The following is a 10253-nucleotide window of genomic DNA, read 5'->3' on the forward strand; positions in this document are numbered from 1 at the left end:
AAGGGTTGACATGAGGCGGGGAGGGGGTGAGTGACATTAAACTCAAACAACTGCATTTTGTGTGAATATATTAAAGATGCAATAGCCCCACCAGCTGGCTGTAAATAACAGCACATTCTGGGGAAATTTCCAAGGGTGCAGTTTTCAGGAAGACCTCAAGGAAGTACTTGCCAAATGGAAAACAAATGGGATGATGAATAGGGTGTACTGTAATTATTTGGCCGTGTAATTAACCTACTAAATACATTTTGATGTGTCCTGTTTCTGTGTTTTTATGTAATTTTTGAGCGATTGTATACTACCATATACATGTATAATTACGTTCTTCAATATTTTATCTCTGAATGTTTTTTATTTTTTTAAATGACCTTTTATTATAGGTGAAATAGGCATATGCGATGTGATCTAATTGCTCGATAATTGTTTAATGGTTTGAATAAATGATTTAGTTTAAAACAAATAATGAAAGATAACATAATCGAACATTTAGGAATTATAATTACTGACTACATATTATTGACTATTTTGTGTCTCATAATTGTTTCCTTTTTAATCGACAGCACTTTTCGCTTGTCGCCCTTATGTCATAAAAACACCGGCAATAATAATAATAATAATAATAATAATAATAATAATAATAATAATAATAATAATAATAATAATAATAATATAAAACCAAAACAAATAAAAACAAAAGCCGTCTTTATTTCTGGTCACGTGGGTCGTGTGTTTACAGACATCCGGGGAGGGGGGAGAAAACATGGAGGACTCCACTGGCAGTAATCCCCAATCTCCCGGTTTCATAGACAAGTTAAAGTCGTGGCTCTCGTGGTCGTGGACATACGTGTGCTTTGTGTGGTTCGGCATGGTGGTCATCATGATCTACGTGCTGTGGAGCCCACTCAAACTGCAGGAGAGCCTCACTTCGGGTGAATGGACGTCTCTGCTTGTTAGCTTTTGCTAGCCTTCCGCTAGCCTCTGCTATTTGCCATCAGACAGACGTTGCAGTGTTTTGACACCTGCTTGTTTATCACTTTTTCCCTTTCCTTCTGTAATTTTCGCTTTACAGCCAATAGCACGAATTTCATGCTACTTTCCTGATATTTTGTGATGTAGATTTTGTTTGTATTCTTAAAAATTGACCTTAATAACAGACGTGCAGTTGATTGTTATTTACCTCTGTAGGTATTTAACTTTGGAACAATTGAATGGTGATACTATATTTTTCTGTTGTAGCTTTTTCAGTGTTTAACAGTTTTTCTGTCTGTCCATCTGTCTAATTGTCTATTTGTGTTCATGTGTTGGTTTTGTGTCTCTAGTTTTGTGACCTATCTGTACTTGCTGTTTCAGCATCGGTGTTTCTGAATACCCTGACCCCCAAGTTTTACGTGGCTCTCACCGGGACCTCTTCACTCATCTCTGGACTCATCCTTGTGAGTTGAAAATGAATATTATTGTTTTGGTCCCGCGAACCCCCTTTTTATTTTGAAATACTAAGTAGCGTAGAAGTATACATCCAAATGACCAAGCTTAAAGTCTTCACGCTGTTCACCACTTGGAATGAAAAAGCACAATAATATTTAAAAAATAGATCACGCTTACATTACATTGGACAGCATTGACATCTGATGATTTTGTAAATGTTCCCTGTCACAGATATTTGAGTGGTGGTACTTTCGGAAGTACGGCACGTCCTTCATTGAGCAGGTCTCCGTGAGCCACCTGCGTCCCCTCCTCGGCGGAGTGGAAAGCAGCTCCACCACCGGCCTCTTCTCATCTGTCAATGGGGAGGCTGAGCCTAGACCTAGCGTGTCAGGTAAGAAACAGACACACATTCAAACCGTAACATCTTCAATGCTAACATTACTAATAGTATTGATGTGTTCCTCTCCATAGAGTGCAAAGTCTGGAGGAATCCTTTGAATCTGTTCAGAGGAGCCGAATACAACAGGTATTCAAAAACGGATAAATAAGCTCTGGTTTTTGAGCCGTTGGAAAGAAATTTTTTTTTTTATATATAATTTTTTTCATAACTTTTTTCCTGTGGTACTAAGGTACACGTGGGTGACGGGAAAAGAACCACTGACGTACTATGACATGAATCTGTCGGCTCAAGACCATCAGACCTTTTTCACAGGAGACACACAGCAGTTCAGGCCTGAGGATTCGGGTGCGTGTCAATATCATTATTACGCACGCACAAAAATGCACACAAACAAAACAATAGATGTACACACAAACATGCTAAAAGACACACTCACACACAAACACATGTGATTCAGTGAGTATGTTGTGATATGAATTTCTTCTTGTCCCTACAGTCATGCAGAAGGCCTGGAGGGAAAGAAATCCTCAAGCCAGGATTAGAGCAGCTTACCAGGCCATAGAGATGAACCATGAGTGAGTCCTACTACTGGGTGCATGTGCTACAGCTCTGTGGGGGGCTGGCCTTTATTTGCCTGAATGCATTTTTTGAAATCATATGAAATTCAATTAAATTAGTGTGACATTACATTGGATTTCAAGTGAAAGTGGAGTCCAAAACAAATATAAGAGGGACTATTGTGGCGAAAGGCAGAACCACACAACAATGTGGAAGGACCACATACTGGCTAGATGTTTGTCGGATCATCTTTTGAACTTGCCACCTCTTAATCTCTATTTGAGAAAATGCAATTGTCTTCAACAAAAGTACTGTACTGAAAACTTTTCTTTTCCTGCAGATGTGCCGCAGCCTACGTGCTTCTCGCAGAGGAAGAAGCCACAACAATCACAGAAGCTGAGCGCCTCTTTAAAAAAGCCTTGAGTATAGGTAAGCAATGGATGTGAACTGTGTGTAAAAATATGGCGTTTTATATCAATTTTAGGAATGAACAATCATTTTAGTACCTGTTGTGTTTTGCAGCAGGCAAAGACATCAACCTGCTGGTTTACATTAAACGCAGACTGGCCATGTGCGCTCGCAAGCTCGGGCGAATTAAAGAAGCCGTGAAAATGATGAGAGACGTAAGTGGGAAACACAACATTGCGCTGTCCTGTTGCTGCCTGTTTTGATTCATTTGTATCCCTCGACAGTTAATGAAGGAGTTCCCATTATTAGGGATGTTAAATATACACGAAAACCTCCTGGAGGCGCTCCTTGAGCTTCAGGCGTACGCCGACGTGCAGGCCGTCCTCGCCAAATACGACGGTATAACCGCACTGCACCCCAGCCGCATCTCCGCTTTCGCTCACGTCTTTTTCTATCCTCTCTGCTTCCACCTCAGACATAAGCCTCCCGAAATCGGCCACTATATGCTACACATCGGCCCTGCTAAAAGCGCGGGCCGTGTCAGATAAGTACGTAGCCTTCCCTGTCATAGCAAGGAAAAAAAAAACATTTGAGGCTTTTCATTACAGCTCGCTTTTGTTTCATCAGGTTCTCCCCAGAGGCAGCATCGCGGCGGGGGCTGAGCACCGCCGAGATGAACGCCGTGGAGGCCATTCACAGAGCCGTGGAGTTCAATCCGCACGTGCCCAAGGTCAGTGAATCCGTCTTCGTATTCCCTACCACTCTCGGTCCAGCAGAGGGCAGTGTGATATCACTTAAATTCCCTCCTGACTGATTATATTACATTTAAATACTTCCTGATCTCCGAACGTGTGAATTACCAAGTTTTAAGATGTCTATGCTTTGTTTACCTGCCAAGGGACTACGAATGTAAATGAGCTTTTTGCTCAGTTTGCCACGTTGATGCAGGTATTTTACCAATCATGTGCTTTGTCGCTTTCAAATAAACAGTCAAATACTATAAAATACCAAAACGTACCGTATAGTGTGTTTGACGCATTTGCTACAAAACACATCACTGTTAGACTTATTGGACATGCATGTGAGCCAGGAAATTGGATCCTCGCCTCTAACTTCTGTGCCAAGGTGTGGTGGATTCATAAGTCCGATGTCATATCTGAGTGAGAGAAAAGCGAGGGCCGGGTGAGGTTGTTTGGGGGATTGGAGATGTCAGAGAGTCTCTTTGATCCAACCTTTGATTTTCATGTGAGGGCCCTCATCTTCATCATCTTTCTACCCCCCCTTAGAACTGTGAGCCCACAGGCCTCTCATCAGACACCCTCATCTCGTTTCTTAGCCTCTCATGTTCCCTCATCCCCCCCCCCCCCCCCCTCTCGTCACCTGCTCAAGCCCAACGCAGACTGAAAATCGTGTCGGCTTTACAAAAAGGGCCCTTTGGTATCTTTATCTGTGGAACGCTGCCTCCATGAGTGAAAATGTGCTCTCTTTTTTATGCTAAAGCGGGAATTGTAATGATTTTAACCGCTGTCTCCGTGGCTCGACGCAAGATGTCAGAACGGAGCATCTCAGCCGGGTCACACCGCAAAATGTACTCATCTTCTAAAGGACACCGTTTCCCCAGTATTTCCTTTTCTTCCCTCCAAACATTTCAATCCGTCATTATTTATCCGCGTGGTTTGGAAGCTGACATCCTGTGGCTTGTTGGTTAAGCTGATAAAAGTGTGTCGGCTACGCCGATCTGCTTCACATTTACATTGGCCTCCAAAGCCATTGCAGTCCGGCTCCCCGTCTTCCTCGCTAGTTGACAGTTTCTCCTCTCACCTCATTGCGGCTGACAGTCTCTTGTCCGGATTCAAGAGCTCAGATGTGTTCGCCTACAAAGGCTTGGCTTTCTTTTCACTCGTAAATGGACCCGGAGTATCAAGTCGGCACTCGTTGAGTTAAGGGTTTCTGCTTTAGGACAGTTTTGTGACACTTCACACACAAGTGTCTTAATTACAGGCCCCGATGGTATTGTTCCTCACCGGGTTCCATTGTAGAAGAGGCTGCAGATTGGAGTCAGAAGGCAGTTTATGAGTTATGCTCCGGGCTTAAAAGTGCCCAGGGATAAAAGGAGAGCACATGAAACTCAATCCCTTCATCAAAGAGGCGACGGTGAGCGAAGAGGCAGATCTGAGAACAAGAGAAGCGAGGGAGGACGGGGGTGCAGGCCAGTGCAGAGAACTGAGGTGTCACCAGGTTTAATGCTGCGGTATGCAAGCAGGGACAGCTGAGCCTCTTGCAATGATCAATCTTCGGACATGTGCATTGAGCGTGCTGTGTTGGCCTTTTCTTCTTTGTGTTTTGGGCCCGGGTGCAATGACTTCGAAAAATAGTCTGCGATTTTGTCGACAATACAATCTGTCTTTATATTTATCACTTCAACTGTTGTGTGTCATGAAACAATAATACGTAAATTCTTATGTACTGTACTTATCATGACACTAATAGCCTATAATATAAGGCTATCCTGGGGGGGTCCACAAAACAAAACCCCAGAAATTCTCCCAAAGAGGGGACGGGTAGAAATGTTGAAAAAACTTCCCGGAAAAATTGGGAAATACCCAAAAGTCTGGCCTGGTAAACCCAATTTTACCATTTTTGGTTCACCATCTTTAAAATGATTCTTATTTTATTTTTGCACCAATAAAAAAAAGATATAACTTTGGAAAACGATACATTTTTATGCACAAATACATTTGGACATTTTAATGACTGTCAAATTAATCAAAGATATTGCAATGCATCATCTAACTTGAAATTTAACCCATTCTTTTATATCACTACTGTGTGGGGGCATCACTAAAATAGCAAAAAGTCAAAGAAAAAGTATATATATTTGTGAACTCGCACTTGTAGATACTCAGGTGAAGTCTTGCGAGATTTGCCATTATAACATACTTTGGTTTGAAGCGTAATTGAATATCGGTTGAACTCAACAGTTGTTTTGGTCAGATTTTGGAGATTCCGTATCGTTCAGGTTCTTCGGACGTGGGACTCGAGTAGGGGGATAAATAAAGGCAAAAGGACGCGTCTGACATGGATGAACGAGAGTCAGATGGTAAACCAAGCGTGGGCCGCATGGTCGCCCTGGTTGGCTGGATGAGCCTGTGACCATGGGAGGGGATTAGACAGGATTAGCTCGGGAAGGGGCGACGGGGGTAACCTTCCCAAAGTGTTTGAGATCCGGAGCGCTGTGAAGCTGGCCGCCCGGGAATCCAGCCTTGGGGGGCATACAAGGGGGGTTGCAATGCGGGTTTTGTTTGACATATAGTCCTGCCACTCCTGAAACCACAGACATGACAGATAGAGCTTGGCGTGTTCATCAAAGTCTACGGGGTACATCTTTGATACAGACGGCTGAAGGTCTACATGTGGAATTGGGTTGTCAGCCCGGTTAGACGACTGAGTCACTAGGACAAAGTTACAACAAGACGGGTGGGTGAGAAGTTGCAAATGCACGGAATCGCAATAACACACCTCTCTTTGGGAAGCCTCACCCTCTCTCCCTCCTAGCAAAAAAGAAGGCTCTCGCTAAATACCTCACATGAGCAAAGTATGTTTTTAGTCTGCTGGGAGTTTGCCAGAGGGAATTGCACAATGGGATATAGTCAGTGAGGCGGAAGAAAAGGAATTATAGGGGAGGGAGAAACCAAAAGAGATTGATTTGACCACAAAGGGAAGACTTTTTTTCCTTTTATAAAGCTAAATTACATCAGGATGATATGGAAGTAGATTGCATCATTGCATTGGAATCCATTTTCACTGTTGGGTGCTCTTGAAAAAAAACCCGATAGAAACAGATTATGCCTTTTGTGTGTTTTTTAAAAATGGATTTTACACTTAGTTTACGTGTTCGTGACTGAAAAGTGTATTATCGTTAATCAACAACCATTTTCGTAGGAATGTAAGTCAAATCAATTTCATCGATTTACATCATATGTTCTGTTTCTTCCGTGGAATATGAATAAAACAGGCAAACTGTTTCTATCTTCTATATTATTTAGTATTTATTAGAAATGAAGAGCCTGATCCTGCCACCAGAGCACATCCTGAAGAGGGGTGACAGCGAGGCAGTGGCGTACGCCTTCTTCCACCTGCAGCACTGGAAGAGGGCCGAAGGCGCCTTAAATCTTCTCCACTGCACATGGGAGGGCAGTAAGTACCTCCTCCATCTCTGTTGCTTGCACACTTTTAATGACAAATTGCATCTGAAGAGGGATTCATCACTTCTCTCCTCTTATTTTATTTTTTTTGTTTTTTTTTCTTTCTTTTTGAGTTAATTAAAGTGTTTATGTATATACAGCCTTCCGGATAATTCCCTACCCACTAGAGAAGGGTCACCTGTTCTACCCCTACCCAGGATGCACAGAAACAGCAGATCGGGAGCTGCTGCCATGTAAGCAAAAAACAGAGACCGCTTGATAAGAGGAGATATTAACTAGTACATTTGCTGCCACTTTCCCATAATGATGCCACATAACTTTTTTTTACTTTCTCTTAGGTGTGTTTTTTTTTATTACAGTATATTGTTATTTTACTTTATTAACAGCATGAAAAAAGAAGTGCAGTAGTTGAAACGGATTAAGGGCATTTCAATTCATTTCAACCTGGAACCGTGATTTGATACACGGATAAAATGATTTACAAGCTTGGTCGAGAATCAAAGAACCACTGTCTCCATTACATTTTTTTTTTTTGTCAATTTTATATCCTGGCTCTACCCTGTCACCCTGCAGCATTCCACGAGGTGTCGGTTTACCCAAAGAAAGAGCTTCCTTTCTTCATCCTCTTCACCGCGGGCCTTTGCTCCTTCACCGCCATGCTGGCCATGCTCACACATCAGTTTCCCGAGCTCATGGGCGTCTTCGCCAAAGCAGTAAGTATCCCCATGTCTCGCGTTCTTCGCCTTAAAAGGCTCCTCCAGATCGCGACTCCTTCAGCTTATCTCCGCTTGACCCCCCACTGTTTTTTTTTTCCTTTTACGAGTTTAAATAATCTTATTTGCAATGTGAGCCTCCTGCGGTAATTACCGCCTTGCATTACTGTCAAGCTCATGGGAGTCGTAGGCCCGTAAAACGTTTCCCCTGCCAACACAAGCGGAGGTATCGCCGGCCGCCAATTGCAAACACAGCCGCATAAAATTCTATGTGCGTGACTTCCGTGTGCTGTTTATTTACAGCCAAGGTGTTGTTTGGCGGGCATCTCACTTCACGGCCGTCATGTTTATTAGTCCAACCGACGTGAGGCCGAAACACGGTCCCCGAGAACATCGAGTACTTCTTTGTTTTGTTTTGAGAAAAGATAAGGCGCAGATGGGATTTCAAGTTTGGCAAGCTGGCTTTTGTGTAAATGTTCACAAAATGTGACGGGGTTAGGGGAGACACAAGGGCTTCTTTTTTTTGTGAAGGAAAAACACTTTTTTTCTTACGCTCCTGACACGAACATCCATGTCAGGGCAAAATCGCCATTTTTTTTTAAATTTCTGAAAGTTTCAAATTTTTCCATGAGACCTAACTGGAGTTTGTGCGAATAAATTTGATTGAATCCGATACATTTCCATTGAATGACTCTTTTGCCCCAGTTTTAAATATTTTCAAAATTGGTGAACAATACCGGTAATTATATTATTTGAAGAACAATGACGAAATTACACTTTACTACGATGACTGGGCGATATGTCGGAATCGTATCGATATCTTCTAGACATCGTATGAGCATTTGAGACATTAATATTGAAAATTAAAACAGTACGGTCAGGCCAACCACCATTTAGAGGGAGAAAGCGACCAACATGAGCACAAACGCACAGCACACACGCATTTCTGTCATAAGCAAGTGAGACACAGCTGTGTGCTGTCAAGCCACGGGAACACATACTATACATATATTGTGTTTTACAACCATACTTAACCATATTTAGAATTTCATAAGTACCAGTGGATACAATAGCAAAGTTCGTGGGAAAAATACTTGAGTGGTCCATGCCTTGCTGGTCCATTCATTTGAATGGAACACCTCATGATTATTTCCCACATATTATTTTTGTAGTGACCTGTGTTTTTCTAAATAGACGCGATCATTTTTCGTGGATTACAAAAAAATTGTATATTGAACGGAAAGCCTAGCTGTCAGTTTATGAACAAAAGTGAAATATTTATGCAAATGGGGGGGAGGTGTAAAATTAATTATGACACACTGCATGAATCCAGCCCAATTTGTAACGGTGGTTAGAATGTCACTTTCTAAAGGTTATCCAGTACAGTGGCATTCAGCTTCCCTCCCTTTCCAGTTTTTCAGCACACTCTTCGCGCCACTGGGATTCTTCGCCGACAAGATGGAAAGCTTCATGCCGTCCAGTTTTTGGCACCAACTGACTCGGATCTGACCCCAACACGCATACACACACTGGGGGAAAACAAAATTGCTCTCCTGCCCTCAGCATTACTGTCTACTTGTCGCTTTGTTACTGATTATATTGGCCCGGGTCGTATCAACAAAGCAGTCAGTACCACTCTTAAGACACTCGCTCTTCCAGCTGCCTGCAGCATGTCCAAGAATTCGGCATTTACGTTTATTTGTCATGAGGGGGAATTTGAAATGGTTTGCATCACTTTTTAACCGGTGGTACAATAACAAGTTGTTTGATACTTCATGTGTAGCCATTATCCGTTTTGGCACAGCACTCATTGATGTCATCCTCAATAGCGGTAAAATAGCAGAATATTAATGATAATATTACACTACAGGCAACATAAATTTAAGTATCAGAATTTTAGCTCTAAAGCCGAAGGGGTCCAAACTTGATTTCCGAAAGTCAATGTCAACTCAGACTTTGTCAATGATTTGTGGTTCTCAGACCAGGCTCATTTTCTCCTCTCTGGTCAGTGACGATTTCACACGCCACTTTCAAGAGTGTCTCAGGCACCAAGGAATGTTTAAGCACATTTTCAATAGGTGAGCAAATCTAGACCGCAGAGACCAAAGCCCTACAATTTTCAGGATATAATGAAATCGAATTAATTTGTGGAACAAACCAATTTGCAGGTTCTAGTAAACACAAGGCATCCACAGCCACGGGGTAATAATATATCATTTCATAACTCGCTACAATTACAAGTGATAAAAGTGCCTTTTTTTAGTCTCGTTCTAAAAAAAAAAAATCTTAACCAGGCATTGACTCATCACCGACAGACATTGTTTTAATTCTATTTAATGACACAAAATATTTAGGGCTACGTGTTGAAGCTTACTTATGAAAAAATTCAAATCAGAAGTGTAAAAGTACATGCTGAAGACAGGAGACTCTCCCCATGTTTGAAAAGTGCTTGAAACAAAACTCACAATAAAATGACTCCTGTGAAAGTCGAATATTTGTTTTGGTTTGTTTTTACTATGCGTCCTTTTGTTTTTCATCCACATG

The 10253-nt window shown here is 42.0% G+C and overlaps 1 protein-coding gene across 2 annotated transcripts; it reads left to right on the forward strand.

Annotated features, from left to right (window-relative positions):
• The first annotated feature begins 732 nt into the window (after positions 1 to 732).
• LOC148391023 (suppressor of tumorigenicity 7 protein-like) lies at positions 733 to 10201 on the forward strand. 2 transcript variants are annotated; one of them, XM_088388578.1, is made up of 15 exons: positions 733 to 929; positions 1351 to 1433; positions 1657 to 1816; positions 1897 to 1951; positions 2055 to 2170; positions 2322 to 2400; positions 2724 to 2812; positions 2906 to 3006; positions 3076 to 3190; positions 3267 to 3339; positions 3419 to 3521; positions 6838 to 6988; positions 7137 to 7229; positions 7570 to 7709; positions 9106 to 10201. In XM_088388578.1, the coding sequence occupies exons 1-15, from the start codon at positions 761 to 763 to the stop codon at positions 9205 to 9207; spliced, it is 1629 nt and encodes a 542-aa protein (XP_088244704.1). In that variant the 5' UTR covers positions 733 to 760; the 3' UTR covers positions 9208 to 10201. The 2 variants fall into 2 exon arrangements, with proteins under 2 accessions (XP_088244704.1, XP_088244703.1); XM_088388577.1 differs by having other exon boundaries at positions 9123 to 10201.
• The last annotated feature ends 52 nt before the right edge of the window (positions 10202 to 10253 follow it).

This window comes from Syngnathus floridae, chromosome 11, assembly GCF_059516105.1.
Source record: "Syngnathus floridae isolate MCC-2025c chromosome 11, RoL_Sflo_1.0, whole genome shotgun sequence".
Taxonomy (NCBI): Eukaryota; Metazoa; Chordata; class Actinopteri; order Syngnathiformes; family Syngnathidae; genus Syngnathus; species Syngnathus floridae.

Bases quoted from the DNA above. Each gene is read 5' to 3' on its own strand.
- LOC148391023 (XM_088388578.1), top strand. From the start codon at position 761: ATGGAGGACTCCACTGGCAGTAATCCCCAATCTCCCGGTTTCATAGAC. The intron at 930-1,350 runs GTGAATGGACGT...TTGCTGTTTCAG, and splicing joins GCAGGAGAGCCTCACTTCGG to CATCGGTGTTTCTGAATACC. The intron at 2,813-2,905 runs GTAAGCAATGGA...TGTGTTTTGCAG, and splicing joins TAAAAAAGCCTTGAGTATAG to CAGGCAAAGACATCAACCTG.